The sequence below is a fragment of the Aulonocara stuartgranti genome (assembly GCF_965226115.1).
Source record: "Aulonocara stuartgranti genome assembly, chromosome: 11".
Taxonomy (NCBI): Eukaryota; Metazoa; Chordata; class Actinopteri; order Cichliformes; family Cichlidae; genus Aulonocara; species Aulonocara stuartgranti.
The window spans coordinates 32482085-32506798 of NC_138947.1; the positions used below are offsets into that span (position 1 = coordinate 32482085).

At 42.8% G+C, this 24714-nt stretch overlaps 1 protein-coding gene across 4 annotated transcripts in view; it reads left to right on the top strand.

Annotated features, from left to right (window-relative positions):
• vps13b (vacuolar protein sorting 13 homolog B) overlaps nucleotides 1–24714 on the top strand; it is a 297078-nt gene that overhangs the window by 271420 nt on the left and 944 nt on the right. For all 4 annotated transcript variants that reach the window (XM_082550699.1, XM_082550697.1, XM_082550698.1 and 1 more), the window contains 19 exons: nucleotides 2309–2392; nucleotides 2590–2765; nucleotides 5469–5639; nucleotides 8601–8808; nucleotides 9891–10079; nucleotides 11074–11220; nucleotides 12440–12726; nucleotides 13578–13705; nucleotides 13824–14020; nucleotides 14863–14981; nucleotides 15594–16044; nucleotides 16293–16451; nucleotides 16627–16855; nucleotides 18640–18816; nucleotides 19948–20118; nucleotides 21382–21558; nucleotides 22634–22736; nucleotides 24130–24298; nucleotides 24408–24488. In XM_082550699.1, coding sequence (XP_082406825.1) covers nucleotides 2309–2392; nucleotides 2590–2765; nucleotides 5469–5639; nucleotides 8601–8808; nucleotides 9891–10079; nucleotides 11074–11220; nucleotides 12440–12726; nucleotides 13578–13705; nucleotides 13824–14020; nucleotides 14863–14981; nucleotides 15594–16044; nucleotides 16293–16451; nucleotides 16627–16855; nucleotides 18640–18816; nucleotides 19948–20118; nucleotides 21382–21558; nucleotides 22634–22736; nucleotides 24130–24298; nucleotides 24408–24488 — 3423 coding nt within the window. The remainder of the gene's footprint in view (nucleotides 1–2308; nucleotides 2393–2589; nucleotides 2766–5468; nucleotides 5640–8600; nucleotides 8809–9890; nucleotides 10080–11073; nucleotides 11221–12439; nucleotides 12727–13577; nucleotides 13706–13823; nucleotides 14021–14862; nucleotides 14982–15593; nucleotides 16045–16292; nucleotides 16452–16626; nucleotides 16856–18639; nucleotides 18817–19947; nucleotides 20119–21381; nucleotides 21559–22633; nucleotides 22737–24129; nucleotides 24299–24407; nucleotides 24489–24714) is intronic.

A 24714-nucleotide genomic window follows, 5' to 3' on the forward strand; every position in this document is an offset into this window, starting at 1 on the left:
TCTCGCCCACACACTGGCTCACTCATCTATCTTCTAGTTAACTCCTTTCTTTACTTCATCGTCTGGCATCAAGCCTGTCCACCTGTCCTGCATCCCTCCATTTTCAGTGTTTGTCTTCTTTTTTTTTTTTTTTTTATCTGCCTGATGATTCCCTGTATCAGTAATCCATCTGAGGTATCTCCTTTTTCATATCTCATCTTCCTTATCCTTAAATCTTATTTTCAACGTTTTTTTAAACGTGAGCTTTAGAGAAAGCACAGAAGGTCATCGCGACTTTATCCCAGTGGTGAGCATTTTTTACTTGATCACTGTAGAGCATCTGTTTGCCAAAGTTTTACTCCCTCATCCAAATAAGTCTATTTTGCAAGGGTCTGTATATTAAAACTGAATGTTCACCCTGTCTCTTTGCTCTGCTCTGCTGACCCTACCAGTAAATGAAGTCCCCAGGCTGTCATAAACTAAACCGCTTGTAATGTGACTTGGCATCCCAAGACTTTAATGAGGAGTGAAGAGTAAATGGGACAAACACCAGTGACACATTAAGAGTGCTTAGTGTTTGGTGGGCACATTCTCAGCCTTTAAATCTTGCAAAGATTTAACTGACTGTAATGGGCCACTATCTGGCACTAACAGTTGTCAGTCCTCACAGCCATAGTATTGTGTTGCAGGGCTTTAGGGAGACTTAACATTTAACTGCTGAAAGAAGCCAAGAAACAAAGATTTTTAGGACAAAACATCATTGATGGAGGCAGTAAATATCATGCCAGGGGGTAAAAAGGAGCAAAAGCATTAAAGTTTATCCAGTTTATTCATATTTTACATCTTAACCACCCGTGTAAATTTTAAATACAAGCATGTGCCATTATTAGAAAAAAGATTATTATTAAAAAAGTATTAAAATAAAGGTCATTTTGAATTTGATGGCTGCAACAGGTTTCAAAAATGTTGGACTAGGGTAGCTTCTCCTTTTCCTTTAACAACAGTCTGTAAAGGTCTGGGAACTGAATAGATCAGTTGCTGGACTTCTGGGTCGTATTTTTCATTTCGTGGTGCGTCAAATGTTGTCAACTGGAGAAAGATCTGGAGCACCGGCAGGCAGCCGGACTTTTTTACTGTGAAAGCATGCTGTTGTAATAGATGCATATGCAGTTTAGCATTGTCTTGCTGAAATACACAAGGCCTTCCCTGAAATAGAGGTTATATGGATGGAAGCATAAGTTACTCTAAAACCTTCTAGCATTCATGTTGCCCTTCCAGATGTGCAAGGTACCAATTCTATAGGTAATAATGCACCCACATACCATCAGATTCATCCGACCACAGAGCAGTTTTGCCTCAGTCCATTTTAAATGAGCTTTGGCCCAAAGAAGACACTGGCATTACTGGCTCATGTTCACATATGGCTTCTTCTGTGCGTGATAGAGTTTTAACCTGTGTTTGTGGATGGCACGATAAACTGTGTTCACAGAAAATGAATCTGGAAGTGTTCCTGAGCTCCTGCAGTGATTTCCATGACAGAATCACTCCTTTTTTTACTCCTGAGGGCCTAACCAACACAGGCATCTATTATTGATTTTCAACCTTTTGCCTTGCTCCCTGAGATTTCTCACGATTCTCTAATTCTTTTGATGATACTGCATGAAATATTCATAATCTTCATAATTTTACATTGAGCAACATTATTCTGAAATTGTTACACAATTTATCGATGCATTTTTTTGCAGATTGCATAACGAAGCCCATCTTTTCTTCTGAGAAATCCTGCATTTTTGTATCCACTCACATTACGGCCCTGTTGCCAGTTAACCTAATTAGTGCAAAATGTTCCTGCAGCTGTTTCTTTTTAGTACCAATTAGTTTTCCGGTCTTTTGTTGCCCTCTCCTAACTTTTTTGGGACATGTTGTAGCCATTAAATTCCAAAAGAGCCAATATTTTTCTTAAAATGGTGCATTTTCTCAGTTTAAGCATTTAATGTTTTCAGTGTTCTGTTGTGAATAAAATATGAGATTATGAGATTTCTTAATTATTGCTTTGTATTTCATTTGCATTTTACACAGCGTTGCAACTTCCCATCAGTCATAAAAGGCTCAGGGGGTAGTGTCATCATCCCACTGGGTGGCATGAACACCCAACACATAGATCAAGAATGAGGCGACATAGAATTTTCAAATTCATATCATAGGAAATGCTCAATCTAGTTCAAATATGACCAAATATCAAAGTCAAGGTCAGAGGTCAAGTTTGTTGAAAATCCTTCAGGCTTCTTTGGTATTGATATCTTCTAACAGCTAGTTTGTTTCCTTTCAGGTGCCTTGTTCTAATGGCTCATTGCTTTATGTTCTGTGCACGCTCATCACAATCGAACCCAACTCTCATATGCAGCAAAGAGTGGTGAGCATCTGTTACAATATTTACCGTTACAGAATATTTTAAACCTTTTTGTTTTGATCTCTGGGAACTAAGTAATTATCCAACACTTAAGATTAAGAACTTTACATTTTTGGTGTAATCATTATTTTTCCTGATTTAGTTTTCCTCTCATCAGTTTGTCTTTTCATTGATTGTTCTGTATGAAAACCATGTTCCAGGTGGTTTTCAGTCCACTGTTTGTCATGAGGAGCCACCTGCCGGACTCTCTAATCGTGCATATAGAGAAGAGGAGCCTCGGACTGCGAGAAAGCCAGCTAATACGTGGACAGGGTCACCAGGAGCCCCTGCTAAACACGGAAGCTGACCTCACCCACCATCTCACTTTCCAAGCCAGGTAAAAAAAAATAAAATGCATTGGTCCAAAAAAGGACATAGTAGTTCAAGTAATGTCTAATACCTTTTCATGCTTAAGATCTATGAAACACTATATAACACACCTCAGCTTCACAAACATGTTACATGTTACAATTTCTGCACATCTGACATCACTCCTAATGATGGTGGTAGGCTCTTGCTACGATGCAGTTTAACCTCATATTCTTGTCATTTGGCCTTAACCAAAACTATTCTCTTCCAGCAGACATTTTCAGTGGCCAATTTAGTTGTTGTAGTCCTTTTGCACTGCCTTTATTGTGCACTGCCTAGACAAAAAAAACCTCACCACATGGCAAATAGGTGAGCACCTTCCAGTGGTTTTTAGGTGTAGGTTTAGCAACTTTATGTGCCTAAAAATACTGAATGACAGGATTTTTCAGTGTATTTTTCTTTCTCATGACAGTTTGTCAAGCTCAAATTGTGAAAGAGTGGTTCAGGGAGCATGACATATAATTTTCACACATAGCCTGGGAACGCACACAGAACCAACACACAGAGGAAGCCACCTTGGCTGACACATAGCTTCAATTCTGACATTTTAGGCGGGGCCATCATTACACCTCATTTAGATAAAGCCCCAGCAAAGCAGGTTTTTTTTCCAGTAGTTTGTTTGTGTAGAAATAATACTTTTTTATGTCTATGTTTGCATGAGGTAAAAAAATGTATGCGCACTAGCCCGGTGTCTGTGTGTGGTCCGTGCCTGTCATTGTCTTGGTTAGAAATGTGCCAGTGTAAGTGTGACAGATGCCACTTCATCATGGGCAGAGGCTGTCACATACATCATTGCTACGCCTATTACTTGCCCCAGTTTGTCCTTATGTGTTTGCACATATTTCCCATAGCCTCTGTGTAAGAAACCAATAACTGTACAATTTATCATTGTAGCCAAGTCCATCAAAGAAATGCTAAGAAATTCATTTGTATTTTATCTGTTTTATCTAGCATCACCACTACACCTCATTTCATGTCATATATATATGTACATGGCATGTGTTTTGGCGCATGGTGTCGTTCACTAACAGAAGTGTTTATGCTTCAGTGTGTGTGGCCCCAAGGGAAATGGCTACCACATGCACATATTGTTTTGTTGTTGCTTCTACTATATTTGTTATCTTTCCAAATGTAATTTAAGTTGTTTTATGCAAATACATAAGGGGGGGTGCTGGGTGGGGGTGGGGGGGGTCAACCTTTTGGTAGCAAGTGGTGGTGATCTGAATAAACAGAGTAAACGTTGAGTGTAATTGACTCTCCCTGAGAGATTTTTTGTTTTTTTTTTTGCTGTAACTGTTGTGTTTAGATATCTGGTCACAAAGTTTGTTTTGATTTCAGCTGCCATAAAGGAACCGCAGTGGCTGTACAGTGACTGGGAATGTATTTGGCCCCTGCTGTTGAAGATAAATCCTTTTCAGTTGTACCAAAAGCAAGCTCAGAAAGAACTAAGTGTCTTGTCTTTCTAGATTGCAACCACAATGCTCCTCGTGTTTACGATCCGTCCGCTGCCTAAACCGTTTCAAACCGCACAAACTTGCATACTCTCCTCTCCTGTCCCCCGCAGCTCAATCCATCCCTCATCCCTCTCCATTCTCATAAGCACACACTACAAGCCACAATTGTAAACATACACACATTTCGTACAGATGCACACAAGGCCCCCCTTCCCCCCGACCCCAAACCCCTAGGACAGATCCAGTCTGTTCGCTGGTCAACAGCTCATCTTTCCTTCCTGTAATTACGCATAGTTGTGGGCTTTAATGGACGAGGTAGAGAACAGAGCTGTGGTCTCCGCACAAGAGACACAGACAAGTCTTAACCAGAACTCTTATGTCCTGCTCTCCTTGTTCTGGCCACCACATTAGAAGATCAAGAGCTACAATCAGAAGCCTCTTCCAGTTTTCCCCCTCAGGAACTGCTCTGGATGAGAAGCTTCCCGTCAACACCTTGTCCCTCTCGTCTGATCCATAAGCAATAGCCCCTGTGTTCCCTTTATAGCACAATGGGCTCTATTAATAAACTACTGCTCTGGGGTAAGGGGCTGCTTTGCTTTGGCCAAGTGGAACTGGATGCCGCCCAGATAAAGAGAAGAGGTTATTAAACTGTTGGATTTTTTTTCTCTTGTTGTTGCAAAGCCATAATTGACCAGTGTCTGGGACCTAGGTATTCAGTGGGGTTATTTACTGCCATTTAGCTTTTTTTCTCTGATCCTTATGAGTTAGTGTTTGTAAGACAAGACTGCGTGTCATGAAGAGGAGTCCATAACAAAAGGCAGATTGAACCCGCTTCAAGGTTTCAGGGCAAAAGTGGAGTGTAGCTAGGGGTCACTTTAATTGCATCGAAAAGAACAATGGGAATAGTCAGATGTTGTCAAAGGATGTCTTGTTTTATAGTGAAATAAAGTATATTTGAATTGTTTCTGGTGTAAAATAACATACTGCCAAGCCAGATTTGCTGGTAAAAAATGATTTTGTGTCACAGGCAGTGCCTTTATTTGTTTACTTTTATCACACTTTCACTGAACTTGATATCTCCTAATCTTTGAGTTAAATCAGCTGTCTCTTGTGTCTTATCAAATCTAGGGTGTCTACTTTCTCCATGAACACACGTCACAGTCACACGCTGTTTGAGGAAATTGCAATGATTTTATGTTTGTGCTTTCTCTCTTTAGGGAAGATGAAGATGCTTCGCACTGCGCTGTGCCCATCTCCACCAGCCTAATCAAGCAGATACTGAATAAGACTGGACACGAGGACAATCCAGAAAACATCTTGGCTGATTTCTACGGTCCAAAGAGAAGCAATGAGCCTCCATGGCCGTATGTCATCAAAGACGCTGGCAGGTACTCTTTGCATTGCACTGGCTGGTAGATTTGATGTGGGATATATGTTTGCAAGGGTACAAAGTGCTGTGAATATTTCTTTACTGGCAGATGTTTGTTTTTTTTCCATTCTCTACTTAAAAACAGTTTTCTTTCTGTTCATTAAGACACCTCGTGATCTTTTTAATAAGTAGCATCAATAACTCTTTTTCATCCCTGTCATGGCTCTTTTGTGGCTAGCATTAAATTTAAAGTTTCATAATACGCAGCCCACCAGTGTGTTATTTTTCTAATGCTTAGCTTCTTACAGCATTCCTCCTCAAAGCAGATAGTTGTGCAAGCGAGCCTTGATTGAAAGAAGCTTCTTTTTATTGCTCACTCTTTGTTCTCATAATAAAACGGTTAACTGCAAAGACAATGCAGAGCCATGCATCAGACATTAGCAGCAATACCACTGCTGTCCCCACAGACCGGAGATTAAGGCTGTCATCCTGTCACAGTCCCACTTTCTCACACAAGTGAGAGGGTCTTGCATTTGGTTATGGCTTGGCCCATCTCTGCAGAGCATGCATCGTATATACACTTGTATGTGTATGCCTGCACTTGTGTAAATGTGGCCCGTGGATGAGTTTACGTATAGTGTCAGGCAGAACACACATGGGAATCTGTCTACAAATGTCATTCTGGGAATCATCTTGATAGCAGCAGTAGGAGACGCAGCCACATGCTCTCCCACAAGTTACAAAGAGTCCCAGCGGATCTGCTGGACATGTGGGCCATATGTCTGCTTGTGGTTGCCTTGGTTTCCCTACACTTGATACATATGCAAACACACACACACACAGATTGTTGCTATGCACATGTGTGTATACACACTTATACCATTGTGTTGCACTTACACCACCGTACACATCGCTCACCTTTAAATGTCACACACTGCGTCTGTGTGGAGGGCTGGTATCGGGTGTTAGGTTTCTCTTTGAATCGGGCCTCTCTATTTTTCCTGAGAGACAAAGTCCAAGGCCAAAGCTCACTTCCCATCATAGAAAGCGGCAGTTTGTCTAATCTGTGAAGTTGCTGCTCCGAAGGAGCATCGGGAAAAATGTTGAGGGAAAAGGGGGATGTCATTAGGATTAATAGCTCTGATTGCTGTCTTTAAACACACTCAAAACTTGGACAGAAAGCTAAAGCCACAGTTTAATTTGTATATTATTCTTTAATGCTGATAATAGTGATAGAGTTTGCTGTTTGGAAATAGTACTCTGTCTTCCTGGCACAGTCAAGAAACCAGACCAACACCAAGCAAGCTCCTTGGCAGGCAGTGTGTAAATATTGTGCCTTAAAAGGGCAAAGGAAGTTTGAAGTGGTAAATGGTTTTTTTTATTCTCTTTGTTGGGTTTTTAAAGGCAGTGTGGCACCTCCATAATCATTTAAAAAAAACACCTTCTTTTTGTGGTGCACTCGAGCTGCTATGTGTACGGGTTTTGAGAGCAGCAGCCTCTCAAAATTCACACTTTTAAAACCCTAATCTCCAGAATCACTGGGGTTAGACTAAAGCTGCTGAGCACATTATTTTCCATTACAGTTTTGTGATCTCTCCAGTATGATTTATGAGCCCTGCACTTTTTTGTCTCCATCCGCAAGGTCAGTGGTGCATTTAACCACACACACACTACCATAAACACCAGTAAATGGTAAAGAAAAGCTGTTCCCAGTGTTTTTGGTCCCATTTCACTGCAGTTAGTCTTTGGGTTTGTGACAAGTTTGAGCTGACAGGTTGGTAGGTTGAGCAGAGTCCAGGCGGCCTTGTGGGAGAGAGAAGACTGGTTTGCCTTTGATGGCTTTGAACTTCAGAGTAAGTCTGAGTTTGTTTGGTTCTCTTCTGGCACTCAGCACTGTTTAGGGCTCACAAGATGATGATTACCATGAAATGAGTGCCGTGTCAGTGAATTAGTGGAAAAATGAGTCTGTCTGTCTGCCTGTTTGTCTGTGTCTCAACATGCCCATGTGTGATCCCAAATGTCTTGTCAACTGTTCTCTGGATCTGTTTGTATTGCATAACTTGTTTGCAGACCACTTCTGTCTGTGTATTTGTTTAGCTTGTGTGACTGCTGTCAGTACATTATTGGTCAGCACGAGGTGTGATCAAAAAGTTCTGAGAACAAGAACAAAAAAAATCAAAAGCCTTTCAAGATTTCAATTTGGCGTATCTCACGTTCGAGGTCAGTGACTCATTACACCACTGGACTGTTTTCAGCAAAGCTGCTATTTTTAGATCTCTCAGTGGAACTGAGAGGAATGTCTCTCAGCACTTGAGCAGCTGCAGTGGGTGCTGGTACTCCTTCCATGTCTCAAAATGGCGATCCTGCAGCTTAACGTTCATCTGAGCTGCCACTCCGAGTCCAGATCATTTTCTCTGAACGTTCTTCCTCAGACACTTCAGTGCGCTACAGCTCTGCATCGATAGTCTCAGCCAGGGGTCGAATTCATAATACACAACCCGATCAACGCTGGGGAAAAATGACGAGCTTGCTCTCTGTATCGTTCCTCACCTCACACCTTAACCCTTCACACAAATGTTGGACCTGTTTGTTTGTTCTCTGCTCAAATTTGAGATCTATGGTGACATCACAGTCAGTGCACACAATCACTGATTATAAGCACAGTTGAAGTGGTTAGAATGAGACAACCAAGAAACTGTCTAAAAATATCAGGAGCCTTGGAAGCTGCCCAATCTGATATGTCAGATTTGCCAAATTTAAACCATGTAAGGTTTCCATTTTTATGGAGTGTTTTGATAAAGTTGATCATTAAGACTGAAAGGGTGAGACATTTAGTTCTTATACGGTGCAGCAGTGCTTAAAATACTTTAGTGTAAAATGATGCAAACCTTCGACTCAAGTGACCATTTTCCTCAAATCAACTTCTCCATACTGGGATTCTGCTGGAGTGATTTATCCAAGAAGTGTTCTCTTCCAACAGGTCAGTGCTCGAGCCTCTTGCACAATGGGACAGTCCTATGCAGGTGAAGCTCTCCTGCTGGAAACCTGGTCTAAACACACTCCTGGTGGAGCTGCTCCCCTGGGCCTTACTGGCCAATGATTCCCAATGGGATCTCTGGCTTTTTGAGGGAGAGACCATCGTACTGCAGATACCAGCCGGCAAGGTCATTGTACCGCCCAACTTCAAGGTAGAGTGCGACAAGATCTTTGTATGCATATGGGAGTATGTAAATGTATATGGGAGTTGTTTAAACACTCAAAGCTACAAAAGATAAAAATGGCCCAAGTCCCTAAAATCTCCTTATATTCCACAGATTCTGTATCATAGCCTTAAAGATCAGTAAGAGTCCAAAACAAAGTGTCAAACTTTCATTTATTACTTATTTTTCTTCAGCAGAAGTACATTTCCAGTAAAACTCATTCTTATTTTGAAAGACATTAATAGACTGTATTGTACTTGCCAACGTCTTTGTGACATCATGACAATAGTCGTAATAATTCAGCAAATATATATTTTGACATCAGGACATGGATGTCTTTTTGTGGCATTAAAGCCATTATTATGGAACCAGCTCTTTTCTCACTTCAGTCTCGACTAATAAGCACAAAACCTGAGATCATTCACCAGAGCTGCATTACAACAATATTCCCTGCCTAAGTCTTTAACTGCGGCCAAGCTCTGTCACCGTATACTGCAGGCATGCATTCTCACTGGCTTCTGAGATCAGAAAGAACAGCCTGCAGATGGTTTTCCCCCTTTGGAACGTAACACACACACACATACGCACATTTCTCTGTCAGAAACCCAGCGCTAGGCGGGAAGGCAGTGTATCAAAGAACAAGACCTAATATGGTTCAGCACGAGGAAACAAAATAAAAAGTTGTAAATGTGTAATAGCCTGTGAAATAGAAACAAATACATCGTTGTTTCCATAGCAACCTCCTATTTATCATGGAGCGACACGTCGAGAGAAGACAGTTGCAGCTGCAACTCTCACACCGGATTGGTTTAATAGGAGAAGGCTGGTGTTTTGATCATCAGTATGCTCCAGAGCCAGATGAACAATCAGTGTGGAGCACTGAGGTTACTAGTAATGAATTCATACAGTACTTTGCGAGGACTGTATGAATTGATATACAGGAGCACTTAGTTGAGCTTTTTGGAGAGAAGTCACAGCTTCAAATTTGATAGTAAATTTTTTGATGCTTCCTTCATTCTCTGTCTCTTGTTGTCATTCTCTAACCTGAACTCCTGTTCATTGCAATCCAGGAAGCATTCCAGATTGGTATCTACTGGGCCCAAACTAACACTGTCCACAAGTCTACAGCCCTGAAACTAGTTCATGACCTAACTTCTCCTCGGTGGAAGGAGGGATCAAGCTCAGAGGTGGTCACTCTGGATGAGGAGGGATATGTTGAAGCTGACATCACACTGGGAGCCTTCCCTGGTAAACAGAAGGTGAAGGAAACTTCAAAGCTTTTTTTAATATACAGTCGCTCACTGGGAAAGTGAAATAGTTTGTTAAAACTGAAGTGAAGTTTAGGCATATTTGTCAAGAAATGTTTTTAATTTGGGGGTTTTGTCCATATATCTTAGGTTTATTTATTTTCTGCCAGTTATTGAATTACATTGTGGTTTTTCTTTCTTTTCTTTCTTTCTTTTTTTACAAAGCCATAATGTGGTTTGAATCAAAAAGTTCTGATGAATTATTAGGGAGGCAAGTGGAAAAGAATACATAATTCTTGAAGAAATAATTGTAATATATTTCCCAAATCAACAGAGCTCCTACCAGCATGAGAACTCACCGGCTAATTCGATAGATACACATGTTTAAATGCTTTTTGAAACAAATGTCTAATCAGCCAATCACATAGCAGAAATTCACTGTGCTCAGGCATGTAGACACGGTCAAGTGGATCTGCTGAAGTTGAAACCAAGCATCAGAGTCTAGAAGACAGGTCATTTAAGTGACTTAGAATTGATGCCAAGTGAACTGGTTTTTCAGAAACTGCTGATGCACTTGGATTTCCTCAAACAGCCACCAGTGGGTTTACAGAGAATTATGTGAAAAAGAAAAAGCAGCCAGTGTTTAGCAATATCCTGGGAAAAAATAACAAAGTTGGAGGCAATGGTGAAATTAGAAAGGCAAAAAACATGTGCATCTCTGAACACACCTCCTTGACATTGGAAGCAGGTACCACACGCAGTGCCGCTCCATCCTGAGAACTGTAAAATAAGGCTACGTTTAAACACGTTTCCCTGTCTGATGAGTCTCAATCTCTGCATAGGGACAGAATATGGAGCGTTGACAGCATGGATCCATCCTGCCATCTATTCACCATTTGTCGTCCTCGTGACCACATGATGACTTACAGATCTCACAAGAAGCAACGTTGTTACTTTCTTTAATCATTTATCGCTGACAGCTTATTGCCTGTTCTTTCCTCCGTAGCTGTGTCAGTTCTGTGTGTCATCTGTGGTGAGACATGGCATCCAGATCTTGCAGATAGAGGACAGGACAATTCTTGTCAACAACACTCCTTACACTATACACTACAGGCCCCTGCTGAGTGACCACGCACTGGCAGCTGATGACCAGGTAATTTGAATGCATGCTTTTTCCTGTCATAGGGAGGGAATGAAGGTTTCTCTGAATTCGGTTTATCATCTTTGACTTAATGAGCTGAGAATTTTGGCAAATGTTAAAATGTGAAACACAGCAATGCAGGTTCAGTATATTTTTAGTATGTTTCAGACTAGACAAGGACAATTCATCATACATCACAACACCTGACCACATCCTCAACTGTTAGCTCTTACTCTAAAACGGTGTAAATGTTTGGCCCAGAGTTTCATTTCACAATGCTACTTTCTATCCTTGTGGCATTTGTGTGTGCTTATGGTCCTGCGTCATGTCTCTCCTGTCTGCCTGCTCAAGTTCCTGAAGCTTCAAACATACATTTTATTCCCCATGCACATTGCAAACGCAGTGTGTCTACCCCAGCACACATACCCTGGGATGTTGCAAGCCGTTTTCCATCAGATCATGTCCCAAACCTTCCCCCAGCCCCCTCTCTCCCTCTGCCGTTCTCACCATGTGGCAATGGCACTTCATAGGGACATTAGACAAACACCCAGAATTGGATGCAGGTTTCCTTCCTGCTTTCATCTGCTGCTTGTCCCTAAAGAGGGCAACAATGTTGTGATGTCATTTAACAAGCTTTCAGATCCCCTTATGGAAGGATGGCAAAGCTTGCCAGTTGCCACTAATTGACTGAAAAACCTTTTTAAAAAAAGAGCTTAAGAAACTAAAGAGCGGGCGATGGGCTTAACAATAACACAGACCGCAAACAAGGCTAGGAATGCCTTTCTAGTTTGTCTATTCATCATGCTTAGAGCCTAATCCCTGTAGTCCTATACTACACACTGCTCACTGGCTGTTAAGCCAGCACAGCAGGGCTTCTCTGCTACCAATTTAGCTCTAAGCTCAGTGGGAGAAAGAATAGAGTAGAATAACAATGTGGTTTTACCATGTATCTTTTGTTGTAATCACTTGCATCTTCTTTGCTCTCTGGCTTTCTTTTCTTCTTGGCCTTCGTGTCCCATCTTATATCCTGTTTTCTGATCAGATGTTTGACCATTTCTCCTCTTTATTCTCATTTGCTCATGTCACCTTGCCCTCTTCTTTTTGTCTCTTTCGTTTTCTATTTTTTTCCCCCTTCATCTGTCATTTATTTATATTCTTACCATGATTTATTTTCCTTTTTCTCTCCTCTCAACTGCCTTTTTATAATATTTATATTATGTACTCTTCCCAGATCTGTGAGATACCAGAGACGGCCACGTTCACACTCCTTCCCCCTGAGAATTCATCCCAAGCCAAACCGTGCTCAGTGCCATGCTGGGACCTCCTCCAAACCAGCATCCAGGGAATGGTGGAGTTCCCTTTGCCACTCAGACACATGCTCTTCAGCTTGTGTCCAAGGCCTGACGCCGGTGTTGGATCTGCAGCATGGAGCCTTCCCGCTCCCATCCGGCAAGACTTCCCCAGGCAGAGTTTATCTGTTCCCAGGGAACCAGACTCAGGGGGTGGCCTGAGCAGCAGGTGGGTGAAGCAGAACATTTGCGGTTTGCTGGCCGTGACAGTCCATTTAGAGCTGGGCACCGAACCCCAGCTGGCACTAGACATAAAGAGAGGAGACACTGTAGCTAGTCACACTTTGTTACACACTGATGATGAAGCAGGAGGAGAAATCCCCTCAACATTTCCACTGTCAGTTTATCAGCTGCTCTTGTGCAATTCATCCATCTGAATTTCGTGTTGTTTTTCTCTTCTTTTAATCTAGTGTAGCCCATTTAGATAGCTGGTTGGATGGCTTTCAGGGACTGAACACACAGTGATATATACACTTGGTGATAAATAGCTCATAAATGGACAATTTCGTTTTTTACGGATACACCCGTATGATATGGTGATAAAACTGGCCAGCTTTAGTTCATTTTCTTCATTTGTGCATAATTGTATGTGTAGTCAGACACACAGATATAAACACAAATACAAACATGGACACACACACACACACACACAGTGATGATGCATTGCCTGGGTTCAGTTAGGGCTCTGCCCCTAGATGCATTTAGAGATTTGCAAATGGACATTGCAATAATGTGACGTTTGACGTGTTGACGGGTGTGTGACTGCTTATCTGTGTGTGGTTAGAAAGGGCTGGGATGTGAGCTGTCTGCAGACAGTTTATTTATGGGTTTATTGCCCTGTTATGGCCAGAGCTGAGGTGGAGGTACATCATAGATGTGATTTGTCGGTCTGTCCATTTGTCTGTCAGCAAGATTTCCCAGAAAAGGATGACTTCATGAAACTTGTATTCAGTTTTGGGCCGATCCAAACAATTTCTTCAAATTGCCCTTTTACCTTATTCATGTTATTTTTTCATGCAGAGCAATAGTCCTGACCTATCAGGAGCACCTTGGAGTGACATACATCACCCTTAATGAAGACCCTTGTCCCCGCATGCTAATCCACAACAAGTGTCCTATCCCACTGCTTTTAAAGGAAAATGTCAAAGGTAAGCAGGGCACCTTCTGGCTACACTGGAAACCTCTACTCTGTGTTTTAATAAGCCTTGTGGTTAAACTCAAAATTTTTCTCTTGCACGTTTTTTTTTCCTCTCTTTTGTTTCACAGAAACTCCAAGGACTGAGGTGTACTGTCGTGCTCTGCCTGCTAACTGTTCCCTGCACCATGAACTCTATTACCACTTTTCCAGTTTCCCAGAGTGCAAGCAGAAAGAGATGCTGCCCACATTGCTGCTGAAAAACACCTCGGACCACAGCACCACCGACTGGACAGACCCCATAGATATCAACTGCCCTGGCACTCAGGTAAAAGAGTAGTAATTGAAGAAATGTACCACTTAAGTCATTCCTCCTCCTAGTGATAGACCAATCTGAACTTTTGACCTAAACACACAGAAACACCTTTCCTAACACCACAGATGTCAGTGATAACAAAACCTCAGGAGCAGCTAGATGGAGCCAGAGTTCATTATGTTTTGCTGGTAATGAAGATTAGCCCCGTCACAGTCTTGTGACTGATGATGATGATAAAATACAAGCACCCAGGTTTTCACTTATTTTTCTTTTAAATTAGCTTCGCATTAGGAAAACAAGTTAACAATTAAGCTTGGTTTGTGTGGCTGATCCATTACAAATGAAAATCAGGTTTTAGAGGTATGCCGGAACCTTCTTCACGCAACGTTAGTTTTTCGTTTTGTGCGTGTTCTGGGGTTAAATGGTGATCCGGGGTAAGAATGTTCGGTCTGGTCTGGGGTAGTAATGTAGGGTTAGCAAAATGTTAAGGAGCAGTATGTGTAATGTTTACTGTTGTGTCTAGGCAGCTGTGGGTTGGCGGGGGTGGGGTGGTTGAGGCTCTGTATCTCTGGTTACCGTGAAGTCTGAATTTGACCTGTGTGGTAGGGGTGAGAAGTCAAAGGCTAGACTTGTTATGACTGCTTAGCCAAGCGTTCAGCAGTGATCTACTTCCTTTCTTCACATGACTGTGTGATGACTCTGAACCTAGAGTGGCATAGGTTAAAGTCAGACACGTGTAACTTCTGAAACACACACATACACACACTGACCTGAGCTAGAACTGTGTAAAAGTTCTTCTTCAAAGTATCATGTGACAAATAATGTCTAGTCATTAGTTTTCTGCTGCTGTTCAGGTGGTGTTCCTGCCAGGCTTTGGCTGTCTCTACATAGACGTGGCCTATGAGAAAGGCACCCTGGTTCTGTCTCTGGCACCAGAGGGCAGCGTGGACACTGTAATCAACCAACACAGCAGGTATGCGTGCACAGGCAGCGGTTTTATTGTTGTCGATTTATGTTCCCCACATAATTGAGCCACGAGAAATCAAGCATGCATGTTGTTGTTCCTAACCTCAAGCTATCTACCCCTGTGCCTATTACTGTGTTCACTTCCATTTGCTTTATGATTACTGTTAACAGCTATGTTTTCATGCAGTACTCAAAACATGAAGAAACAGGCATCATTTTCACCACAGGAGGGCAATAAAACCTTCTAGTGTTGTCATGAGCGTGGTTAGTTGTACAGTAGAACATAGTATTACAGCTTTATTCCATTACATCAACACATGCAAGCTGCTTTGTCATTTTGGCAAAACAGGATATTAATATAATCACATGTTAGGTAAATGTAAACAAATTACCTCAGACAATGATCTTTGTTAAAGTGCTCTGGTAGATGGTCCCTTATTATCCTTTACAAATAATCAGAGCCTGGAAAGGTTTCCTGACTGTACCCAAAAAATGACAAATAATTTTATGGCTACTTTAACTGTTGCTATATTTTCATTTGTAAATACCATTTATTTTTAATCGTTTCTGTTCTTCCCACTGTAGATCTTTTTGGTTAATATTTCTGTTTTGTTTTCAGGTCTTCCACACTGTCTGTTTGCATCCTCCTGAGTGAGGCCAGCATGGTGCTAAGTGATGATATCACCAGTCCCACCAGTTCGGTGGAGCTCCTGAGACTCACATTAACCAAGCTACTCCTAAGCCTGGCTCCCACGCCTATCTCCCTGCCCCCGGAGCCAGCCGTTGACCCCTCTGTGGGTACAGCAGCCATCCCAGCTCTGCTGTGTGACTCATCTCTCATCGAGGTGTGGTGCTCCAGTCTGCAATTGGACAACCAGTTGTATAACCGGGCAAGTTTCCACTTCCCTGTGCTGCTGTGCCAAGATCAGAGAGGGGGAGTTGAACCTGGGAGTCTGTGGAGCTGTGATGCCAACCCCACTGAGTCCCCTGAAGCAATGAATGAGTTCAAACGCGCCTGTTTTCTGCAGATGAGGCTGACGCTGGCTGGGGACAGATGCACGGTGGAGGAGGTTCGATTAGTTCCCATCTCTTGATGTGCATTTTTGTTTGCTAACCGCACTCTCCCTTCCAACACATTGTCATAACTTACCTGACGTATGATTTCATTTTTACTGGAGGCAAAACAAAATCACGCTTAAAAGCATTTCAGCAGCTGTCACAGCTTGTAAGAGATCAGCATAATCTCTGTCCAAATGACTTTACTTTCTCTCAAACAATTGTGAAGAAGCAATTCTCAGAATAGGTTCTTTTTCTTCAGCTCTCCTTCCAGCTCCAGCCTGCCAGAGTCTACCTCGAAGACACTTTTGTTTACTACATCAAGACTTTGTTCCACACCTACATCCCCACCCATGCTTTTGCCTCTGCAGAGACCCGGTGCAGCAAAGAACTTGGAGCAACCTCCACCCTCCCTGAGCAGGTGCGATATTCATGACACGATCGTTTTATTTCTGCTTTTAGTTGCTACATTCTGACAATCTTTATAACTACAATGGAACCTTATGTTACTGACAGGAAGCAGCATCCAACCTCATAATGATATGTGGAATATGTCTGAGAATTATTTCTTTTGATAACTGTGATGTGTGATCTAGGTTCTCCAGTCAGCGCAGGCATTGGTCCACCCCGTGCAGCTGCAGAAGCTGACCATCCAACCTGTCAACCTGCTAGTTAGTATCCATGCCTCTCTGAAGCTGTACATTGCTTCAGACCACACTCCTCTGTCCTTCTCCCTCTTTGAGAGAGGGCCATTCTGCACTACAGCCAGACAGCTCGTCCATGCTCTGGCCATGCACTATGCTGCGGGAGCCCTCTTCCGAGCAGGTAGGTAGCAGACAGGACTTATAAAGCTTCTCTTACCCTCAAACACCTGTATTCGCACTAGATGATGCACTTTTTTCCTACATTCTCTTTATGATGGGCTTGGTGTCACAATTTGTGGTGTCGGTTGCCAAATGAAATGTGAATTCAGCATGAAGTAAGAAAATTCTGCCATTTCTTCTCAGCACAGCTACAGTTGATCTTTCAAATGATACACCCCGGGGCTGCTGGAAAACTGTTGAGCTCCAGGAAGCAAAACCTGAATCACCAGTGGCCTGAGAACGACTTATGTTCTGTCATTGTCATTATTCAGTGGTGTATCATAAGTTTTGACCAATAACTCACGGTTCACACCCAGTTTGTTGGCAGTATGTTTTGGTTAATCCTTTAGCGGTCACCATGTCTAAGTCTGACTTATCAGGCCCTGTAAGAGCTCCATACCGCTCTCCTGTGCTGTCCTCCTGTCTAGTCAAAGCCTCCACACATGGTCTGATTTAAGCCAGTCATTTCCACATCAGAAATCACCATTCTGGCCAGACGCTTCCTTCCCGCTGTCTCTCGTTAGAACCTTCATTTCTGCTCGTATTTCAACACGTCACCCTACCGCCTTCTCCTCTTCCTGAGTCATCATAAAGACCCGGGCTCCAGGAAACATTGCATTCTGGGACTGATTAACATGAGGATGTGCAGCGCTATGATCAGACATGCGCCCACATGTGTAAATCCGTGCACATACAAAGCCTTATGGACAATAGACACACTATCTTTGCATACACTCTAGCACGTGTGTGTGTTTAAAGGCATGACTCAGGCCTGTAAACATCAGCTCCTGTCAGGACTTTATGCTTTACCAAAACCACAACTGGGAAACCATATAAAGCCGAATCAACCACGAGGCCCCACTAGAGTAGGTTTCCTACCATTAGAGTCCATCATTCAAGTGCAAATTGACAGAGAATAAGAGCCGAGCGGGGCCCGGCGTCCTGAGAAATGACTATTTGATTTTTGTGATGGAGTTGTCACTGCATAAATATCAATGAGCCGTGCCATCTGAAGGGGACTCTATGGTTTAATGAGAGAGGTGAGATAGTAGGAGGCTGTAAATCCTGTGCTGTGTCACACGTGTGATTTCATGCAAGACTTTGCGTGCATGCGTGTGTGTCTCTGTGTGTGTATTACTGAGATAAGAACTCTTAAAAATCTAATCATGATGTGAAATACTTTGTAAGTTACTCCGTGACTTGTTGTGATTGAGAGAGCCTCCCACTCTAAATTGCTTTTGGCAAACACAGGACACTTTATCCACAGCGCACGTGTGAAGAATGTTCCTCCTAAGAGCGAGTGTCTAAAATGTTTTTAACCCCTGGAGGGCCTTGGGTCGATTTGTGGCTCTAAGACCAATAGTGTATGCATTTTTCTAAGACTCTCCAGGGGTTAATATCTGTTGAATACAAAACTTCTTTTAATTGTATCGTGCATGAAAATATAAAATATGTTCATTCTGAGTAATGAGACTCACTCCAGAAATAACACAGTTAAAGTTTCGTTTATTTAAGCGTTTGCTTTCAGTCCAGGCTTTTCTGGATGAAGGTGGTTTGTGACTGTTTGCTAAAATGTTTCATAGCCTTGAGGAAGTGGAGTTTTTGTGACTTCTCAGAATGCAGTGCAAAGAGTACGACCCATGAGAATATGGATAAATATCCTGTTTTAGTTCAGATCGTCACAGTGCAGTACTGTAGTGTTGCTCTACACAAATGTAACCATGCAGCACACTGTGTCTGTCTCAGGCTGGGTTGTGGGGTCTCTGGAGATCCTGGGCAGTCCTGCCAGCTTGGTGCGGAGCATCGGTAACGGCGTATCCGACTTTTTCCGCCTCCCGTATGAGGGTTTGACACGTGGGCCTGGAGCCTTTGTCAGTGGAGTGTCCAGAGGGACCACCTCCTTCGTCAAACATATTTCGAAAGGTAACATAAATGCTCAGTCTTTGTTCTATGTCTTTATTTTATTTGTGGACTCAAAGATGGAAGAGTTTCCATGTGAGTCTCACACAAGACTTACAACACAACAAATATAGAGCATCAGATTAAGTTATCTCATGGAGTTATGGCATTTCTCCCGTGTGATAAATGAAATGACTCAAATAACATTTACAAACACAAGTTACACAAAATGATGTGTTTCACTTTTGTTTTGTGGCAGACATGGTTAAAAGCACAAGTCAACATTTAGTGTCCACCTCAACATTAAGCTGGGCATACACTGCGATTTTTTTCAGTCGCGTTATTCAGCTCCCGCTCAAACGCACGATTGACTCGCAGGGGTTAGAAGTTCGTCGCTCACGATCAGGGTCTCACACTATACGGCCCGATGCTCTGATGCAAGTGCTCACACTGTGCGTCCATAAAATGAAGGTTATAACAGAAAATCTGTCGCTCTCCCTCTTTGTCTTTCACTCACACAGACACGCACGCCACCACCATCAACTTTGCTAAATTGCTAATGAAAAACATTGATCAGTCAGCTGTGATTGAGCAGCAGTGTAGATCCAACTATTTTCACGGTTGTTGTGGTCGTGATAATTTTGTGAGGCCACATCGAAAAGGTTTGGATGAGCTTTCCAAAGTTCTACAAGTGCCTCCATCGCTTGTGTTCAGCTCATACGCTGCACTGCCGTGCTACTCCGTCTTTTTCACCGACGTTTATGTGTTTGCGCGTGCGCAGTGTGAGCAGCTGCGGTGACACCCTCACGACAGTCGTGAGGGTTTGAAATCCTCACGACCAATCGATTGATGATCGGGAGCTGGTCGTGAGGTGTTAATCGCTTCTCGTTTTCCCACGTCTACTACACGATCCACGACGCACGATAAAGGCCAAAATCGGGCCGAGACGACTCAAAAATCGTCTCAAAATGGGCCAAAAATCGCACAGTGTAAGCCCAGCTTTAGTCAGTCTTCTCAGCAGATCAGTGTGAAGGGCACTTTTGGAAATCATGTTCTCATTTGAAGTTTTTAAATCTGTGATTTAATTCATAAAAGTACTTCTACCTTGCCACTAGAGACACTGAGAAAACATAAGAATTTCTCATTTCTGTTTAGGCACCCTAACCTCCATCACCAACTTAGCCACAAGCCTGGCAAGGAACATGGACCGTCTGTCTCTGGATGAGGAGCACTACACCAGGCAGGAGGAGTGGAGACGGCAGCTGCCAGAGAGCCTCGGGGACGGACTGAGACAGGGACTGTCACGACTCGGCATTAGCTTGTTAGGTATATGAGAAGGAACACCAAACTTCAAACAAGTCAGTTAGCTGTCTTATTAAGTAATAAATGAACCCCCAAAATATAGTTATGTTTGAAATGAGCAATATATGTGTGTGTCCTTGTCAGGTTGGGGTGGTCTATCCCAGCTGTCTTAGGGCGAGAGGCAGGGAACACCCTGGACAGGTTGTCAGTCTGTTGCAGGGTTTATTTGGCAAACATAACCCGAATAAATACAAAATTTAGTTTTTAAATGATGATTTCATTTATTAGGTGAAAAGGCCTCTGAGCCTACCCAGAACAACATCTAAAGAACTGCAGGCCTCACTTGCCTCAGTTAAGGTCAGAGTTCATTATTAAACGATAAGAAATAGACTGGACAAAAACGGCATCTGTGGGAGATGCACACATTGCATCTCAGACACCAACAGTCAAGCATGGTAGCGTAGAGTAATGGTCTGGGGCTGCTTTGCTGCTTCAGGACCTGGAGTGTCCTAGTCGAAGTGTGGACTGTTAATGCTCAGAAACCCTCCAATGTGTCTGAATTAAAAATTTTCAAAGAAGTGTGAACCAGATTACAGCAATATGAAAGACTCATTGCCAGTTATCACAAATGCTCGATTGCGGTTCTTGCTGCTACAACCACGTATTGGATTTAGGAAGCAATTAGTTTTTCACATGAGGTCAGGTAGGTTTGGATTGCTTCTTTCTCCTTAATATTTACTCTGGTTGTCTTTGTCAAACATTTGTTTGATCTGAAACATTTTAGTGTGACAAAAAGATTTCATGGGAAAAAAGAAATCAAGAAGGGGGCCAAATACTTTCTTCTCACCACTGTTCATATGCATAACACATTCTGCCTACGCACATTTCATCTGCTGCACACTGGCACATTCTCAAAGCGGTGCTCACACTGTGGTGAGAGCTGTGACACAGAGTGGTGGAGACAGCACAGTAGGGACACAATAAACACTCAGAGGGCAATAAAACTCAAGTCTGTCTCAAATCAGACTCCTATATGTATTATATACTGACTGGAACCAAACAGCTGCCCACATGTCTGCATCACAGTGGATGCACTGTAAATCTATCACAGTGGATGGTCTATAGGTTAAAAGCATGTCTGAATACCTGTGTCATTTATATTTACTGGTTTAATACCAATTTATCAATAATCTAGAGAGGTGTTTTGAACTCACTGAGCATTTTGTATTTTGTTAAAGTTTTCTTTTGGTGAGTTTAAGAAAGAGACTTTTTCCTTTTCTCTGTCAGGAGCAATAGCCGGCATCGTGGACCAGCCCATGCAGAACTTCCAAAGGAACTGGGAGATGCAGAGCTCAGCTGGTAGCAAAGCCAAAGGGGTGATTTCTGGAGTGGGGAAAGGCATAGTGGGGGTTTTTACCAAGCCCATTGGAGGAGCAGCAGAACTGGTTTCCCAGACTGGATACGGTAACTTCAGCACGGTCAAAGATAACAGCATTCGTAATAAATTCATGAATGTTTCCTTATTTTGTTTCTGAAGACCAGCCAATGATTTAAGAACTTTTTGGACAGAAAAAAGTTGATAGCTTTATTTACAAATGGATTTGTCAGCCCATCATGTCCTGCAGTGAGCTCTTTGATCTATTGAGATATAACTAGCACAGACTGTGTGTTAAGTCTTTATTCCAAGGAGCTCTCAGCAACAATGAACACATGTGTGGATTAGAGTTAGTTTGTCAGAGCATGGGCGATCTCGCGCCTCTCAGCTTCAGGCAGGAGCTAAGGGTTAATAAGCCAGGAACCAGAAGAGAGCAGCTGAAACACACACAGTGCAGGCCTGCCTACATATGCTACTACTTCTACATACAGCCAGTTTAATCCTGTGGAGTTAATGTTTGTTTGTTTTTTATATTGGAGATAGAAGATTGAGGTGCGTGCTGGCAGTTTTTGGCTACAGCACATAAACTGCCAATAAGATGAGGAGCTCCATAAAAGAGCGCTACCTCCCCAGGGCCTGGCTCTGATCTACCTGAAACCTCTGAGCTCCGCAGACACACAAACTTAATCATCAGCAGAAAGACACACACACACACACTAACATACCCACTGGCAATCGCTCCGACAATATATTCAGTAAAAAAAATCCAATCATCTGGTTACACATGCAGATCAAGTTCACTGATTTGTGCTCTGTTATGAATCACATGGATCCACAAACACCCACTCAGAGCTGCGCAGCATTGCCGAGTACCACTGCAGTGACATCATTAATGGAGCTCATTGGATTCTTTATTGCTTTGTTTTAACTACTTGATGACTTCACTGGCTCGCTGCTGCCATCGCTCTGCTGACAGCTAGAGAGGGTTGAAAGAAAACTGACCACACGCACTGGGGTTATGAACTCACAATGGCATAAATACGCGCACGCAAAATCATCCTAATCAGTGTTTGTTTTTACCAGTATATGAAACACAGACGCAGAGCATGTGTATAATCCACAGTTTTGTCAAAACTCAGCTGTCAACTGTCCTGATTTCTGCAGGGATCCTTCATGGAGCAGGACTGTGGCAGCTTCCCAAACAGCTCTACCTGCCTACAGAAGAAAAGTCTGCTCTAGCCCCAAACAGCCATCTTAAATATGTCTGGTATGACCTGCAGCCGCTCTTTATTCCCGCCAACTCCTCCTTTACCTTTGCCCAGCTCTTCTTCAAAAGTGGGACATGTGTTCTCGCCTCTGCTTCTTTGCTTTTGTTGGATTCTCACCAGGATCTGCTGTTCTTTTCCTCCCCATTACCTCTCATCATTTTGCTGTTTTGTTTAAAAAAAGAAAGAAAAAAAAAACCTTGGAGAGTTCATTACCTACCCCCCCACCTACCCCCTCCAAACAAGCCTGCAAAGATGTTTGACCTTGATCCCACACATGGTAGCCAGCTTGCCCTCCCTTGTTCTCATCGAGCCATGTTAAAAGGTTTTTATAAGCACTCTGCCAAAGCCGCCAGCTAGAAATTGTTCTTGTTGTTTAACTCTGAGTCTATCCAGAAATGTTTCCCAGTACCTTCACATGGAGGGGGAACACCTTTCTTTGCATGCCTGAGTAGTTTGGAGAGACTCGGTTTACAAAGGTTGCATGTGCTTGCCAAGCAGGTTACCTTTGGCTCCGAGGAGCTGTATATACAGCGTCAGATCTCAGTGTTTCAAAGATTCCAGTATGTTCTCACTGGAACTCTTAATGTAATCATAAAGATTTATGAGAGGCCTCTGTATCCAGGAGGTTATCGGGAGCTGCAGAAAAAGCATTTATGGCATTTTCTGAAGAATTATTCTCATTTAGTTTGGTTTCCATAGCTATCAAACATTTGCTTGTAATAGCAGTCAGTGTCGACTGTCATCTGCCTTCAGGAAGAATTCCAAATTTGACATTCCACTTGAGTTTTCATCACTCAAGGGCCTTTTTTTCTGCTAATGTTAGAGGAAGATTAAAGAAATCTATATCCTGATATAAAATACACAAATGTTGAGATAATGCTCCCCTGTGTTGCAGAGAAGTCAAACTGGTTTCCATCAGGCGTCCATCAATTATTTTTACTACAACAGGTAGCCCAGACACTTGAGGGGTCAGCCTGTTTGAGCAAAGTAACACTGAGCAGACCCAAACTGTCCCTACTGTGTTTGCCTCAACATCTGCTCCGCAATCCGAACACCTGCCTTCCAAAGTAAACACACTGTCAGAGAAACATGACTGAACACTTCAGTTCCTGCTCACATATTTCCCCGTTGAGTATGTGTGTAATAGGAACCACACTGAGAACAAGCAGAAATGTAAATTACAGGATGTACGCAGACACATTTGGTCTCGTGTTTATAGACAAAGTGTATATCTGATGTTAGCAGGCTGAATGGAGGCTTTCATTGTGCGTGTGTACATGTACACAAATGTCATGCAGGAGGAGTTGTGTCTATAGTTCTAAATTATAGGGTAATATAAAGATTCCAGCTGGTTTCATAGCGTCTACTCGTCCCTGCTTTCTCTGACTGCAGGAAAATGCTGCAGTCTCTGGGGCGTCCAGAGCTCCACATGTCCCTGGATGTGACCATCGTAAGCGGGTCAGGTCAGGAGCACGCCGGCTGTCTGCTGCTCACGTCTGAGGTGCTCTTTGTCGTCAGCCTCAGCGAGGACACCCAGCAGCAGGCCTTTCCCATCACAGAGGTAACTCACAGACACAAAGAATTAAAGAGTCTGATGACATTTCTCAGAGAACAACTCGTGGGCCTTTTATAGATAATGACGTGAATGTTAAACCACTTGCCGCCTCCAGGTGGAGTGTCAGCAGGAACCAGGACAGCAGGGCGAGCTCACACTCACGTTACAGCAGCAGACAGTTACTAGTGATGCTGAGGTGAGGCTGTAAAAGTAATGAAGCTGTGCAGCGATCACACAGTCGGAGTCTCTAACTCCTGCACTGATGTTAATGGCATCACGTGCCGCAGTTAATTAAGACCAGACTAATTTCTTCCAGCAGTGTGCACAAGCATTCCTAAACCTTGATGTATGATTTAGTTAGCTCTGCTGCAGCTGGCAGGTGCAGCAGCAGTGTAACCGTGTGTGTGTGTTCTCTCTCTCAG